Source organism: Periophthalmus magnuspinnatus, chromosome 3 (genome assembly GCF_009829125.3).
Source record: "Periophthalmus magnuspinnatus isolate fPerMag1 chromosome 3, fPerMag1.2.pri, whole genome shotgun sequence".
NCBI lineage: Eukaryota > Metazoa > Chordata > Actinopteri > Gobiiformes > Gobiidae > Periophthalmus > Periophthalmus magnuspinnatus.
In genome coordinates this window covers 16,293,772-16,311,619 of record NC_047128.1, presented here as the reverse complement: position 1 = coordinate 16,311,619, position 17,848 = coordinate 16,293,772, and the positions used below count along the sequence as shown (strand labels likewise).

The following is a 17,848-nucleotide window of genomic DNA, read 5'->3' as shown; positions in this document are numbered from 1 at the left end:
AGATAGGGTGAGGAGCTCACATGGGAGGAGCTTGGAGTAGAAACGCTGCTCCTCCATGTCGAGATGAGCCAGCTGAGGTGGCTCGGGCATCTATTTCGGATGTCTCCTGGACACCTCTCTGGACAGGTGTTCCGCGCTCGTCCCACCAGGAGGAAGACCCGGGGAAGACCCAGGGCACGCTGGAGGGACTATGTCTCTCGGATGGCCTGGGAATGCCTCGGGATCCTCCCGGAAGTGCTGGAGAAAGTGTATGTGGAGAGGGAAGTCTGGGCCTCCCTGCTGAAATTGCTGCCTCTACGACCCAGCCCTGGAAGTGAAAGAAACTGGATGGATAAATATTTTTCAACAAAACAAAGGGTGGCAACTTTGAAGATTTTAATCATAGACTGTGTATATAAATCCAACCCATTTAATAATTAAAAAATGTCATATAATTTACTGACTGTGCTCAGTCGCTGGGCCCCGAGTCCTCTAACCTGAACCTCATTGCTTAGTTGTCCAGCCAGAACCACAAGCTTCGACAAAACTTTAGGAAGTTGGATCTTATCCTCTGAAAATGGGAAGACTGTTTTCAGAGGTTGTGATTGACAGGTGGATGAACCAATCAGGGAGATGCACCCATTCGTGTCAAAAACAAATATGGCTGTTTACATGTAAAAAAGGAAAAAAAGAAACATAAAAGACTGAGAAACAGCAGAGATTTTTGCTGAATCAATAATCAAAGAACAAAACTCTTTTTTTTAAATCTCAGGAAAATATATTGCAATATTGTTCTGAATATTAGAAGAATTTCTGAGAGGAGACGTCTTCTGCATTGAGAAACATGTGATACAAATTAGCAACGGAAGATTTTCACTTTCTATTGTCTGGTTTCAAAACCTTCTGGATTCGATCAGAATGTAGAAGGAACTGGCTGATCAGGCGAGTCAAGTCCCAGTTCATCAGTCATTACGTGCAAGTCTCACATGTGAACTCGAAATCCAAATCCAACCCAGGACTAGAGTATCACATCTCTGACAGCCACTTTATCATTCCATATGTTGAACAGTTATATTGCTGTGGGGCACTTCTGTATTAAGTTTGCATGTTCCCCACATTAGCTATACCTGAAGGTTGATCTTGTGTGAAGCAGGCGGTGGGCGATCACTGCAGCCATGTTTCCCTACAGCGAGAATACAATAGGGATGGAACAACAAACAATAATATGGTTTATCGTGATAATCGGCAACAAAGACAATCACCTTTATATCACCAGAACAAGCAAACCTGCTTCTCCATGATGGTCTTTTCTAGCTCAATGTTGTTTTCACGTATAACAAAGTACAATACAATAACAGTTTAAATATGGAACCTGTTCATAACATTAAAATTATAATTAAATTTAAAGTGTCAGCAACTGTAATAATTATCGTGATAAAATTGTTAATTGCAATTATTTTGCCCATGATAACTGTGACACCAAATTACAATACTGTCCCATGCCTAGTATGCACAAGATGGGGAGGGGGTCCACGGCTCCGCACAGGATGTGCAGTGACACTGAAAAATAGGTTAACACAGAGGACAAATTCCTTTAATGAAACTATCAAGTAGAGGAAATAGATTTTCTTTGAAGCCTAAAGCCCATAAACCTATTATGCAAAATAAATCTTTTCAGACCTTTTAATCATGTTATAGTTGTTTCCCCTCACCACTTACTCATACAGAGTTGTATTTGGAGTGATTCGTTTGGTCATTCTTTAATAGCTTATTTTCAAGATGCCATATTGCCAATCAAGCCCGTTTTCACCACCACCGGTAATTCGCTCTCCAATTGTATTTTCTTAATTGGTGATACGAGTAGGATTTTGCAGCATTGCTCTTTACTTTGATGACGTTTGTGGTGACATCAACTCCCATTGGACACTAACGTGTAACTCAGTGGACTTTCTTTTGGGTTTCTTTTATCAAGTTGTTTTAGATGAATATTGCGATTTTAAATGTGCCAATTATAGCATAATGTTATAACTATATAACAGGCTCAAGCACAACATATGTTCTTTAATACATGATAAAACTAAAATTGCCATTTGAAGGTTTACAAAATGTAGAAACTTTTGTCAGTTGTCCTTCCCAATGATAAAAATGCTGGAAAGACATGGTAAGACTATGAGGTGATATTTCTGGTTAATTTCACAGTCCATTCACTTTTTGTGTGAACTTCAGACCTTCACTAAGGCATTTACAGGCATGTTTCACACATTTATGATGGACTGCAAAAATATAAACTTTAACTTTTGCGACAGACATGTGTCTAAGTAAACGACTACAAACAACTCAACTAAGAGAAGTGTGCAGCTGCTATTGCCAGAGCTTCTGTTGGCTTTGTTCTCACACATTAGCTGAACATCTCGCTGTGTGACAAGAGGCTGATTGTTTGGCATCAACAGAAGACATGAATCTGATGTGACTTCACACTGTTGACCACTGACCAGTAGCAATTAAACTGTTCCCCATGAGCGCCCCCGTACCGGACCGGACCAAAGGAGTGTAATCAAAGATGGCTTCCAGGAAGAACTCTGCTGCCGTATGCTTCATTATCACATATTCCAGGAAAATGCTCAATTTATTTACATCTAAATCGTGACTCCTCCAATAAATGAGCCGCTGAATAAAGTGAAATCTACTGGCTCCTTGATGACATGACAGCTATGTGCACGGCCTTCAGTATTGGCATCTCCAGTCTGTGCGCTGTGTTCTCTGATAGCATCTCCAGCCAGCCCCAGCGACCTCTCACATTCCTCATTATCTAACACCTACAGAGTCGACTTCTGAAGCTGGAGACAGGCGCACAAAAGAGGGGCTGTCCAGGCCCAAAGATAGTGAGGGGGGAAGGGGCAAGAGTTACATACAAACATGGTATTTTTAAACTGATTTCATAAACATGACACATCATATGACCAAAATCGTATATAGATTTTACTGATAACAACTGTAATGCTGATTTATTCTTAAATACAAAAACGCCGGATATGATAGCCAAGTTGATTATGTTATAATTTGGTGTTTTGGTTCTAAAAATGATAATCCAATCAGAAAGCGGAGTGAGCCTCACATGAGTCTCTCATTTGAGTTGTCAATTTCAATGCTGAAATCCAAGTTAAGCTTAAAATAACTCTCTCTGGTTTAAATCTCCCAGATCCCAATAACACATCTGGAGAAGTACGTATTCTGGTGCAGTTCGATCACAATAGCAGCAAACTAGGAGAGGCATTCAACTGCATGAGGTAAAAACCTGTGTTTATATGTTTATTTGTGCTGTGACTTACACAGTTGGCATGTCTGAAAATCAAATGTTTAATGTAAATGAGACGTTGCTTATCCATTTCTGTCTAAAGTGTGGTTATGTGAGTTTCACTTTTTTATTAGTAATTATAACTACAAAGTTTTAGTGCTAACACTAAATTACTAGATGTACCTGAACATCTCGTTGTCCCCATTCACACCTATTTGGTTCTTTGACCTGCTGTAGACTCGAACAGGAAAGGTCTGACAGGTTTTAGGGCAAAGCAGATTTATATTTGGTTGTTTATTGCACTCAGATTTATCTGTGCATGTAAATTTAGCGACTGGCTTTCACTCATAGTTACTACTTTGCTAACCTAAACTTTAACCTTAAAGAGGAGGTATTATTCCAAAAAGTTTGGAGCTTTCTACCATGTTATAATGTTCCCTTATGAAAACATGCCTGAAAAGGTTTTACTGTATATACCATCCATGCATGTTTGAGTAATCTTGTGATCTCTCCCAGGCCCTATTCGAACCCTCCTCACGGTTAGCAATACAAGGCTGTCCAACGCTCAACCCACAAGCCTACATCATCCATGCTCCCAGACAGCTCTTTATTTAAGAAATACAAGAAAATGATACAAAACAATACACTACAACTTCACAAACCTGATGTGATGTGCAGTAGTTTCATTAGCGGGATGCACGCTGACTGTGTTGTGACAGTGCTCTGAAGAGTGACTTATTAAATCTTTTAATCCGTTGTTTTCAGCATTTTCAAAACAATAAAAGGTAACATGGTGATCTAAATATGTGTTAGCAGTTAATACCCTTTAGAAGAGTAATACCTCCCCTTTAACTTAACTTTAATCACGTTGTTGATCGTATGAAAAATATTTCTATTGTGGGGACCTAATTTTTATACTTTATTCCCCACAATGTGATAAATATCATCCCACACAAAGCAGTAGCTTTCATGTGTAATTGCTGCCCTGGCCTTAGGCTTCTGTTACAGAGCTACAATAGAGTCTAGTAGCCACACTCCCACTCAATGGATTCCAGATGGATTCCTGTGGTGGAGAAACTAGGGCACATCCAGTGGAGATCAGATGTTTCACACATGTTGTGTTAAAGGCTAGACCACTGCATGTGCAGACAGAAGGAGGGAGTCACCATGTGAACTGACACATGTGTGTGCTACTAATGTACACTGCAATACTCACACTTGAAATAATATGTAACTAATTGAGTAATCAAATACCTGCTATCTGTCCTGGACTCCAACAGGACAGGACAGATAGCAGGTCTTCAACAATGCCATGTGCAGAGAAAAGAGAGATCTATCGCCCTACATTACACTATCAGATTGAGTCAGTTTGAGTCAGTTTGAGCGCCCTCTGGCAGTAGTTAAAAATGCTCTGAGTTGATCTATTAATAATGTATATGGACGAAATATTGAATTCTGTCAACTGAACAAAGGTTCAAAGGATTACCAATCAGAGAAACTCGGTTCGAAATGCTCTGTTTGTGTCAAAACAAACATGGCGGCTCACAAGTGAAAAGAAAAAAAACCCAACAATATAGAGGTCTGAGAAACTGCAGAATCAACAATTGAAGCACCAAACTTTCATTCATCTCACCTAAAAGAAGTAGTACATTTAGTTCTGAATGATACAGAGTTTTGGAGAGGAGACGTCTTCCACATTTGAGAGACACGTGATACAGATTAGTGGCTGTGGTTGGACAGTTGTTTTACAGCCTTATTGTCCAGCTCCAGACTCTTGTGCACTCTTAACAGAAAATATGAGGGACTTGCTGGTCAGGCAATCTTGAAACTTAGGTTACAATATCAATACAATATCAGTACAATTTCAATACATTTAAGGCATCACTTATTTAAATAAAAAAAATATATATCATGAAATAGGTCAAATCCTCCAGCTCCTCTAGCTCAAGATCTGGAGATGGTTCCCCGAACACTACGCTGCCGCAGAGGATACATTTCCCTATGGGGATAATCAAGCGCTTGCTGTGTCAAATGGAGCTAGAGTAGTACCTTGAATGTGTTGATATTATATTGAGAAGTGTTATATCGTAGTAAATAATATGTCATTAAAAGATATCAATTAAAACGTGCAGTGCATAATATTGATTACATAACATTACAGCACTGTTTAGACTGGCCTATAGTGTGTGTGCTTGTGAGTGTGGTACTGACTCAAGGAAGCGTGTGATGTACTCCCGGCTGCAGGGGGACCACTTGGGCAAAGTAGTTCCATAGAGCAGCTGAGGAGACATGACAAACGGCCTCTTCCCCACAGGCTCACAGTCATTCCCACTGCCGTCGTGCTGGACCCCAAAGCTGCAACACAAAACAGGACAGTTAGAGTCAGGGAAAGAACTGTGCAGGTACAAGAACTCTTCATTTAAAGCTACAGTATTTAATTTTCCGGAGGTGGTACGTCACCTGCATGATTCCATGTAAATAGAAAGTTAAAATGATACTTCAGAATGTTCTCCATGGAGATAGATATATTTTATGCCATACTGTGCAAGATTATTGTTTCCATGAATATCATGTTCATTTAAACAAGCAGCAGAAATTTGTCTTTGGTTCACCATCACATGAGACATCACTGACTCCATCAAATCTTAATTAATAAATAAATGATCAGAAGTTGCATTTCAAAGCGGCGTGCTTCACATATACACACAGCTCATCAGTGCTTAGTTAAGTCCACTGTATTGGCTCATATGATCCTCTGTTCTCTTCTAAAGGCATTTTGTAACACCCTGATGGCCTCAGCTTAAATTCATCACACAGAGAATAAGCAGCATCACCAGTGATAGATTTAGCCATTCTGTAAGACCGACGGTGGCCCAGGAGAGTCAAACTAATTAACATCAAAACATTTAGACCAAATATCAGAAGATTCCAAAATTGACCAAAACAAAAGCGTTTGTTTACATCCCTGCAACCTACAATCATTCAAAAATGATTTAGATTCATCCGCAGAGTATCTGTTTGTGTTTTTTACAAAGTCAGGAAACATGAGGATCCAGTATGCTATTTCCAGGCATTGTTATGTTTACTGCGGCTAAGGGCTAAGGATGCTGTGAGACACATTTTAATGAGTCTATACTACATATTGTAACCTTTACATTTGTGACTCCTGAAAAGATCACATAGCCATATTAAAATAGCACACTGGTCTGCATTCCCAACAACAAAAATTATCTCCATGGAGCTGGTAATGCTCAGTTATTTAGTAAATAGGAAACAATCAAGAAACATACAAGTCTGAGATAATAAATAAATGAAGTCTGAAATGGCTTCCATGGGACTTTCCTAGTTAGGTGCAATATGTCACTCTTCTGACTGAGGGTCTGCTGCCTGTTAGACTCCATCGATATATTGCTTTGCCTAAAATGTTCCACTGTAGGTTGTTAAAATGATCTGTACATTGAGACAAAAGCCACAGGTCAGACAGACAACCCTAATCACAGTAAAAATGTGTGTTTTTGGCAATAAAAACATCTTTAAATGAATAGATACAAGTTAGACAATACTGTGTAGCCATACTGCGTAACATTCAAACCTGGGTAAGTGTTCACTCAAAGGTTACATAATGCACATATAACATGAACATTTGATTGCTTTGTGTGAATATTCCACAGTATGGCATTAAACGTATTGCATCTTGCCTTTGCTAGAAAAAATCATTACATTACAGTGAAACATTTTAGGAAAAGCAGTATCTCAATGGAGTCTAGCAGGTGGCAGACTTTCAAGGAGAAAAGTGACACATTGGTACTTTAACTAGGAAAGTGTATATGGCGTCACCTGCTCGTCTTTGGATTGTCTGTGCTAGCGTTGCCAAATTATCGAAAATTAGATACTGATCAATACTAAAACTGGTGTCAAAACTAAATACTCATTTGAACAAGTATCAATACTAAAAAGAGTGTATTCCTTAGTAATAAAAATAAAGCTTGAAATGTTCATATGTAGCAGAGTTGTGTCCATACTTGTGTCCCAGCTCATGTGCCACAGTGAAGGCCAGAGGCAGACCCGTGTCCTCACTGATGCTGCAGCTGCGATGAGGCTGGCACATCCCCGCCACATGAGACAAGCCCAGGGTCTCACATGGAGAGTTTAGCGACGCACAGATGTCCTTCCTGAAACACAGTAGCACAGGCTTACAGTTACGTAGTTCTGTGGAGTAATACCTGTGGAAACACTGAGGCTGCAAGATTAAACGCAATTGAATTTGAATGGACACAATAAGGCTGCAGTTTTTGTACAAAGTGGTGATAAAAATACAAAGTGGTGCTAAAAGAAATTACTCAAAAAAGGTAAAAAGGTTGGGAAATGTAGTACTGAAGCAAGTGTAACTTAAAGAGTAACTGTTGAGATGCAAGTGAATGCAATTTGAAAGGAAAAACATTAAAAAGACGCAGTTGTTTTGCCTCAAACGTTCTACTGCATTGCATTAAGCTTATACATCTCCGTGGAGACAAGATGTTGCAGGTCAGATCTGTGAAAAGCCAACCCCGCTCACAGTAAAAATACATGTTTTTCAAGGAATAAGTACAAGATACTAACTTACTGTGGGACATTGAAGGCAAATCACTAACATGGAGACAAGAACCACCACAAAAGTTACATAGCGCACGCTTAAAGTGGGACTAAACATCTAAACACTCTGTCCACAACCACATTTTAAATAGTGCTAAACTGTGCAGTACCTGGAGGAGTGAAGAGGAGAGTGAGAGGGAGAAGGGGCAGGGTATGTATAGTTTGGACACCCCTGGTCTAAAAGGTATCCACACTTCTAGGCTGTAATAAGGACAGTGCTGCCTGATGTCACCAACTACTGTAAATCACACTGGTCACTGAAGGCAGCACACACTCAGTTTTTTGTTTTTTTTAAACCACAAAACTGCTAATTTACCTAGTTTGAACTAAAATTGGTTAGAAAAATTACTAGGAACAGTAGATAATGACATTTAAACACTATACAAACAGCTAAGTGGTGAAAAAACTGTATTTAAATGTAGTAAAATGTAGTAGTAGTAGTAGTCTAACCTTCCGCACTATAACCAGGCCACGTTTGGTTTTTCATACACGTCGCTGTTTAAAAGTGAAGTACTGTTCTCACTTCAGCGACTACTTAACCTCGCCTTTCCCTCACAAAGACATATGTTTCTGAGAATTGAGCTGCGTGAGGCGGAAAAGCTTTGAATCATAAATCTAATGACACCTGGAGCTTTTCTTTACAAGTTCCCTTTGCAACAAGAAGACATCTGACCTGAGCGCCAGACGAGTTACATGTTCACAAGAAGTCATTAACGACAAGTACAAGCACGAGATAAGATAAGATAAGATAGATAAAAGATGAGCGCAGATGAAAAGAAAGGAGAGTTACAGTGAGAGCATCAGAGTGAGGAGAGGAGGCCATGGTCACTTTTAAATCACACACTGAAGTTGTTGGAGTAAAAAGGATGTATTTTACTTCTATGGGATATTAACTGCTAGCACATAACACATTTAGGTCACCATGTTACCTTTTATTGACTTGAAAATGCTATTAGCCGAAAAGCATGTATCACTTTTGTCCTTCCTCCCTTTGGTCCCTTCAGAGCGCTATCACAACACAATCAGCATGCTAATGACTGTGAATCATTTATGAAGAATTGTCGTGTGGGAGCATGGGTGATGTAGGTTTGGGGGCTAAGAATTGCACAGTCTTATACATAACCATAAGGAGGGTCCGGGAGGGATTACTAGAGTACTCAAACATGCATGGATCTTAAACCTCTTGAGGCATGTTTTTGATAAAGGAACAACATTATAACATAACATTAGTAGACAGCGCCAAAAAAAAACAAAAAAAACATTTGCATAACTGTTCTTTAAATGTTTTTAAATCCAGCACCCTCCTGCAGAGCTGAGTCCTGTCTCTCCCAGCACCAGCAGGAGGTGAGCACTCTCCTGCAGGTGTTTACTGACAGCTCAGTGGAGTTGAACATCTCAGAGACCAAAGAGTAGTTTTTGGGCTCAGATTAAATTTCCCACCTGCTCTGAACCAAAGCCCTCAGCATTAGTGCACATGTTACCTGGTGAGTAGAACGGCGACGTCGTGGTGGAGCGGGTGCTCATCTCCCTTCAGGTTCAGACCTTTCTGCCACTTACAGAAGCTGTTGAGGCTGTTATCTGCATGGTGTGTGATCTTTAAGTCCTCCTGCGCACAAGGACGACATGAACAGAAATGAACACATGACAATTAAACCCACTTAAGTAACGTTAGTCAAATGATTAAACACTAAACACAATTCAGCCCATACAAAAGTGATTTGTGCATGTTTCAGTGATGTCTCTCCTACATTCAAGATGCCGTTGCCCTGATCCAGCCCTGCTTTCACCTCCACTGGTACACGCCCACTGCTCTGTATTTACTTCGTTCAACAATTGTATTTTCTTAATAGGTGATACATGTAGGATTCTGCAGCACCGTGTAGTCATTTTGGTACAAATAAAAACAAATCGCTACTCGCTAGTGCAGGGGTCACCAACACGGTGACCACAGGCCGGTTCTAAAAATAGCTACACATTAATGAGCTGAATCTAAAATTTAATTTTATTCTGTTGTTATTTTTTTAATCACACCTGCATTTATATAGCTTTAAAAATGACAATATCTTAAAAAATATGTTCATTATACGTGAAGTTTAGATAAGTTAAAGTGACCTCTGACCTACTCAGTTCAAAGGTCAGTATTGTGCGCGTGACAAAACCAGTGCTCAGCTCACGAGCGCTGTGAAGATGCTGAATGCGATTTCTTACCCCTAGGACATGGCAGGAAAAAAAAATTAGAACTTTCACAACGAATTTTACAACTGTAAAAGAAACTGACAATGGCAAAGAGGCACAATGTGGAGGGACACTTCACTACGTGTCACAAAAGCTCCACGCTAACTCCCCACAGGGACGAGCTCTACGGGCAGAAAAAGCCCTGAGCTAAAGGCAACTTTGGGTAAACAACAGGCTTTTTTCACAAGACCGACGAAAAAGTCACAAAAAGCAACCGAGATTTATTTACAAATCTAAGTTAATTTTTCTTTAACATTACATAATTGAACTTTTTGAAACATGGTCCAATATAGTTTTGTTTTTGTTTTGTTAACCTTAAAAAGGTTTGTCAGTGACTGATGAAAATGGGACATTTTTCCTACGAGATGTAGTGATGAAAGTGATCATCTGAAAATGTTACAATTAATTAATAAACTTAAAGTGCTGAATATTTATATCTGTTTCTCACCTTGCGGTCATTGTTGATAATTGTGAGAAATCATTAACGTGATCCGTGTCTTCACATAGATGATTATCATTAATCATTAATAATGTATAACTGAAGACAAAATGAGCAAACTTGTCATTTTAGAAGAGCGTATCTAACTGGTCGCCCTGTGTATGACTCAGTAGCCATGAAGTAGCTCTCAGCTTCAAAAAGGTTGCTGACCCCTGCTCTAGTGTGATCTACAGTTTATCCATAGGAGGTGCTGACAGTTCCCATTGGGCACTGCGGTTTTGTAACACAAATGTCAATGGACTTGTTTCTTTTGTGAAGTCACTTTAGATCAATATTGTGATGTAAAATGCTCAAATGTGTCATAGATTGTAATTATATAGCAGACATAAGCACAATAGATCTTCTTTAATTTTCTTGTGATATCAAGTATTGTGTCAGACAATACTGTGATATCAATAATTTTTCGATATATTGTGCAGCCCTACAACCCATTTCTAAGAACAAATTGCATATTGCAGGTTTAGCTGTTTACTTTTTGTTGCTGTTTTTCACTTTTCACAATGCATATGTGTAAAAATGATTTGAGGCTTCACTACAATGGTCTATAGCTCAGAGCGTGAGTCATTCTCTGCTAACAAAACCAGTATAGAGTATGGAGAATAGACAAACAAACAAAAGAAACATAACACGCCCGCTACAGTGTACCTCCTCCTGCTCCAGAAGGATGAGACGCACCACCACGATGTTGATGGCGTTGCCAATACTGGCGTCACTGAACATACCTGATACCTGAAAACACACAAAGGAAAGTGTCATTATGGAATATTGTCATTATGTTGCCAATTTGAAACATTATATATTTGTTTAGATTGAGTTATTGAATGGGACAGTGCAGATCTGTAACACATGTCTCATTTCTGTGGTCAAAGACTTTAGAGCCCAGCGAATACATTTCAACGCTCAAAGTTTGGTTGAAACCTGCTTTAAATAGAGAGTATTAACTGCTAAAATATAACGTATTTAGATCACCATGTTACCTTTCAGTGATCCCACTTCAGAGCGCTATCACAACACAATCAGCATCCATCCCGCTAACTAAACTACTGCACATCGCATCAGGTTTGTGAAGTTGTAGTGTATTGTTTTATATGAGCATAGGTGATGTAGGCTTTGGGCTGAGTCATGGATAGGATCATACTGCTAACCAGAAGAAGGGTCTGAATAGGACCTGGGACAGATCGCTAAAATACTCAAACATGACTTAATGGAGGACATCTGTAACCTCTTCAGGCATGTTTTTGAGGAGGGAACAATGTCTTCCCTCCTAAGTGTTCATATTTTTGTTTGTCAAAGTCAGGAACTGGGGAACAGCTTTCTTGTTTTCTATTACATAGGCTTAGGTGCCAAAAATTTGTTATCAGCCTCTTAACCCACATGTTGTAAATGCTGCCTAACCTCCTGCTCAAAGCTTCACCTCCTCAGATCTCAGAAACTAACCAGCGCTGGGCCTGGTTAGTACTTGGATGACCGCTGGGATTATCAAGTGTCACAGTTGTGTTGTCAGCCAAGACACTGTGAATGTGCTCTAGGGTCACAGGAGCCATTGTCACATATTGTCATGATCCCTGCCCTTGATCCCTGCCCTTTTTTGCACTTTCCCCCCCTCCCTCCTGTGTCTGAACCTGGAGCTGGACGGAGATTTTGGCTCTTCCCGCACACACCTGAGGCTAATCAACAATCAGCTGCACCTGGGGAGGATAAGAGGAGCCAGAACCTGACACCCAGCGCCAGATCGTCCGCGTATCTCTGTGGTACTCCTTGCTTAGCTCCGTTCATGTTTTTTCGCTGTTTGACTTTGCTAAACTGGGCATTTTGCTTCTCACCAGATTCCGCTTCCTGGTCCCGCTCAGCTCTCCCGCCTCCGACCCTGCTCTTCTCTACCGGTACAGTCTGTCCCATCTCACGCTCTGCTACTCACACTCTACACTTGGACCACTGCAAACACCCCGCTCCCGACTCACCGTTTGATCTACCGTCATCTTTTGCACTTTGCACTTTTTGTAAATAAACACTTAAATCTTCCGTGAGTTCTGTCTTTTTGGTCCCTCCTGCCTGATGTTACGACACATATTGGCAGCCTCACTTCAGTCAGTCTCCCCAGGGCAGCTGTGGCTACTGTCATAGCTTACCACCACCGCAAATGGAGTCAATGAATAATGCACAAAATTGTTAACTGACTTTGAGTGTCTGGGTAAGCCCTATAGACTTATGAATTCTTATTATTATTACAATGTGAGCAACCTAGGTCATATTGCAGTTATTGCAAACATGCACAGAGGGAATGTGAAAACAATAGAACAATATCTATTTATGTACAGATTATTAGATTTGGGCGACAGTAGCTCAGTTGATAGTTGGAGGATTTGTCCACTGATCCAAAGGTTGCCGGTTCGAATCCCACTCTCAACATAAACATTAATGGTAGAGTATTCAGATTCACAGACCCACAGGTTGGCAGTGTGATTCCAGCTCCCACAGATGAATGCTGTCATTGTGTCCCTGGCCAAGACACTTAACCCACAGTGTCTGCGTACACTGGTGTGTGAATGGGTGAGTGGTTCCTTGGTGTAAAGCGCTTTGAGTGTCTTGAAGGTGGAAAGGCGCTGTGTAAAAAAGTGACCATTTACCACATGTGACAGGGCATCATTTCCTCATAGCTGCTCTGATTCCAGCTACAAAAATATAAAATTGTTTTCGCTGGCACTGCAGAAGATAATTCCAGCCAAATGTGTCCGTACGGGGCTGTCCCAGTTCAAAGGTGGAGCACACAGGACTATGGGCGGATGTGAGACAGAATGCCTGCTTCCTCTGTGCACATGCATTGTGTTACTCCTGATGCCCTCTCTGCCACTCAAGTCCTTTTCCTGAGGATCTGTGTAGGGCAAGTCCAGAATAAATCCACAGCACTGAGGTTGTACTGCAGAAGCTAATCAAGGTAAAATAATAGTGACAGTTCATTCAACCCTAAAAGTGGTAGAACAGATCAGTGACATGTTCAGAAGAAGTTATTACAGAGCCTATATTACGCTGTTTTCTGATCTTTGTTCTAATGTTGTCTCCTCATCAAAAACACGGACCTGGAGTTGTGTTTTGTTTCATTCACACATGTTTAACACACAAACCCTGCAGATCAAACGGAAAAAAAAACACAAAACACTCTGTTGCACTTTGTGATGTCATGTGGTAAAACAGGAAGTGCTCCACTGTGTTTTTAAACTCCATACATCTTCACTAGAATTACTTGGACAATTTCAGCCCTGGAAATGCCTGAAGTACTGAACCGGTGCTATGGCTGAAATGTACTTGACTATTTTATGAATGGATATAATAAGTAATAAGCAACATGTCAGTTAATTCAAACCTGAAGGTTGTCAAAAAATCAATACACAGACTGCAATTTATACCAAAACAAAATAGATCAAGTGATATTTTGACCTTTTCTGAATAGTTTTAGAATGATCGTGATCTAAAAAATAATGAAAGATCACAAAAAATAATACATAAAAAAGCATTTTCCTGTCTAAAGAGTCAATAATAATGGTATGAAAACTGGTAGCATGGTGCATGTTTTTTGTACTATCCAAATTGAGTCTGAATCAGAATCTTGGAGCGTCATAGAAGAAAAAAAAGGAAAGCAAAATCAATTATTTTTTCTTTCTACCATGCCTGAAGAGGTTTTAAATGTCATCCATGCATGTTTGAGCATTTTAACGATCTCTCCCGGGTCGCATTCGAACACGCCTTACGGTTAGCGGTAAGATTCTGTCCAATGCTCCGCCCACAAGCCTACGTCACCCATGCTCCTATATGATAATTCTACATAAATATACAAAAACATGATACAAAACTCACACAGCAACTTCACAAACCTGATGCGATGTGTAGCAGTTTTATTAGCGGGATGCGGGATGACTGTGTTGTAATAGAGCTCTGAAGGGGGAGTGACTTAGCGTGGAGAGCAAAGGGAGTGGAGACTCAGAGCATCATTGACAAAAGTGAAACAATATGTCGTTTTCAGCGAATGCAGCATTTTCAAATAAAAGGTAACATGGTGATCTAAATACGTTTTGTGTTAGCAAGTAATACCCCAAGTGTAATAGCCCCACTTTAATATTACAAATGTATAAAATATGATTATGATTAGTATGAAGAGCTACACCAAGACTAAACCACGCCTAGTCAAGTCTAAACCAGATTTCAAACCATAACTAACCCAAGACTAAGATAGTCCCAGGATCAATAAACCACATGAAAACATGAATCCCACTGCTCTCTATCAATTGGCCATTGTTTTAAATCAAGGTTGCAAACACTATTGTCCGGGTGGAAGGAAAACAGCTTGAAAAGATTATTACAACACAGCATGTGGCCCTTGTCATAGTAATGTTGTTTTTGTATGTTATTATTCTGAAAACATGGAACAAAAGACTTGTACAGAGCAGATGAGAATGTGGTGATCAATCCAGTTTATAAATAGTACTGGCAGATTTTTTTTTATTTTTATTTTTTTATTTATTTTAATCTATGTCTTCATGTTTCCTCATCACAAACACATCTGGAGTTTTGTTTTGTTTTCATTCACACATCTAACACATAAATCCTGCATAAACTTAGGCTGAGTTCGACTATTAGCCTCATTGTAACTTTGGTTCTTAGTGCAAGGCAAAAACTTCTATTTTATTCTAGTGTGTTGTACAGTAAAGCAGTGAGATTGAGGCTAAAAATAACTGTTAACTTGAAATCTACCGCTTCATGACATCACAAGGTGGAACAGAGCATTTTGAGCTTTGGAGATGTAGACAGACTAATAATAGAGGGTTACTCAAACATGTGCGAATAAAACACAACACAACTCCAGGTGCGTTTTTGAGGAAGTGGCAACATTCCAACATAAGTAAAAGCTCATAAGATTCAATAGTGTGTAATATAGGACCTTTAAATTATAGTATGAGGTAATACTGATTCACAAGATGAAAAAGAAAATGAAAACTTGTAGTGTGGAAGTCTGGTTTGTGGAAGAGAACTATGAATACTACAAAATGTCACCATGAATTCTTCAAATAAAAACTAAGAACTATATACAGTAAGCTATAGGGTTGTCAATAGTATCAAAAATCAGATACCAATCAATACTGAAACTAGTAGATACTCATTTCAGCAGGTATAAATATTTTAAAAGTCACATTCACAGGACAGAAATGCATCTTTCCTGAATAACTTTAGAATGATCTTGAGCTGTATCAGAACAAGTATAAGACACATAGACTAGTACACACACATGGACCGCTATGGAACCAACCTGGACGACTGAGGGATTACACAGATATAAGGCAAGTATAATATCATCCACAGAGCAATTAAAGCTACATTACTCCATCTTTAAAGTTGCTTTGTGACTTTTCTAGCATTTGTCACATGCTTGTTGCCATGGACATAACATCAAGCAAGTGTCAGACGTCCCACCAGAGCAGTTACATATTAAACCTTTATGTTAAGATTAAAGAGACGAAAGAGAAGTAGTGCTGAGCAGTCGACTCACAATGTTCATGACAGCCAGGACGTATCCCTCCACAGCTTTGCTTCCGTGGTACTCCACCATCTTGTGATCTGCCACCACCAGCGTCTCCACCCAACGCTCAGAGCTGACGGATCGTGGACGGATACGGTGCCTCCTCTGATGCCGCTGCTCCCAGCGTTCTCTCTGCCGCTCCAATCTGTCCAGGGAAACTGAGAGGAGAGATGGAATAACTTTAGGGATGCTTCCCGAAGGACTAATTTAGGCATGGATTTCAATGGCCTCCTTGATCATTATTGGTGTCAGCTCCAGTTCTAAATGAGATTTGAAGTTCAAAAGCTGGTGTTCAAAAGGTGCCTCAATGATAATAATAAATGATACTGAGGGCTGGAGCAGACATCACTGAACTCATGCAGAACTCTGGTGCTTGGCTCCTGACAGGTACCAGGTATTCCGAACACATCACACCTGCTCTTGCCTCCCTTCACTAACTTATTGTCAGTTGTAGAATCAATTTGAAATTGTCATTATTTATTTTGAAATGTCTGAACGGCTTCAACTGAACTCTACTGCTGCTCTAAAGTTATGTCAATACTTTTCAGTCTTAAAGATCCACTTTTTGGCACTGGCCTTCAATAGCTAGAAGCTCCACCACCACTACGCCGCAGGAGGTGTGGTCACGCCTGACCACGCCTCCTGTTACCCTGTGTCAGTGGAGCTTCTAGCTATTGAAGGAAAAAAAACAAAAAATAAAAAACCCACAAAAAACAAGCTGCTATATGAAACCATGTCACCACCAACACCAGTGACAGTTCTGAAGATGGCTTGCAGCTAGCAGTCAAATGTCTCACTAATTGCCTAGCTGGCTGAAATGAGGGATTAGTGGTGCATTAGTAAAATGCAATTGCATTTTAAAAAATGTGCACTGAACTGAACATATCAAGTGCACTGAATAGGAGTGAGTCACTTCAAGCTGGTCCGAGCTCCGGACCTGTATAATCTGTAGCAATCCGCAAGAGAAGATCAGCAAAGTGCTTTTCATTTTGCTTATGTATAATTACATGATAGGCCGCATGACCACATGGTTGGTGGCACCAATCATAACGTATGAAGTTGAAAGGGTCACCCCTGTGCACATCCCGTGTTGCTCTACTTGGCACAGTCCGCAGCACACCTGTGTGCCAGGACACTCTGGTCTCATTTGCCCCACCGTCCCATAATTCTCCTTCATCTTTGAGCTTCAGGAAAAAGCTGGTCCCAAAATCATCCACTGTGTAGATGCAAAGCTGCTGATTGATTCTCTCACAGTTTCTTTCCTCATGTCACCAGAGTGCACAAGCCTTCACCCGCATGGGCATGCAAAACAAACTTTTTGCTCTGCTGAAGTGCAAAAGCAGCATGTTTCTGATACATGGGCTTGGAGAAGCTTAGGTTCCACACCTGTTCAACTCCTTGTTATGTGAGGGGCAGGGTGCTGGGGCACTACAGGAGCACCTGAACCATTGGCACTTCTAAAAGGCTGGTAGCTGGCAGCTTATTACAATAGGCCTATGCCTACAAGTTGGAGGAGTAGGAGTGTCATTGTGCTTATCCTGTCATTGAACATAAACAATGGTGAGCGCTTATACAGATCATACAGATCGGACCTGCTTAAAGGACAGGCCCCAATTCAGTGCACTGGATATGAGCTTCA

The 17,848-nt window shown here is 40.3% G+C and overlaps 1 protein-coding gene across 1 annotated transcript in view; it reads right to left on the bottom strand.

Annotated features, from left to right (window-relative positions):
- Positions 1 to 17,848, bottom strand: part of LOC117393838 (A disintegrin and metalloproteinase with thrombospondin motifs 7) — a 98,037-nt gene that overhangs the window by 59,842 nt on the left and 20,347 nt on the right. Inside the window, exons 4-8 of the mRNA XM_055220977.1 lie at positions 16,180 to 16,367; positions 11,286 to 11,369; positions 9,388 to 9,512; positions 7,297 to 7,446; positions 5,486 to 5,629 (exon numbers count right to left, since the gene is read on the bottom strand). Of these exons, the coding sequence (XP_055076952.1) occupies positions 5,486 to 5,629; positions 7,297 to 7,446; positions 9,388 to 9,512; positions 11,286 to 11,369; positions 16,180 to 16,367 (691 nt within the window). The remainder of the gene's footprint in view (positions 1 to 5,485; positions 5,630 to 7,296; positions 7,447 to 9,387; positions 9,513 to 11,285; positions 11,370 to 16,179; positions 16,368 to 17,848) is intronic.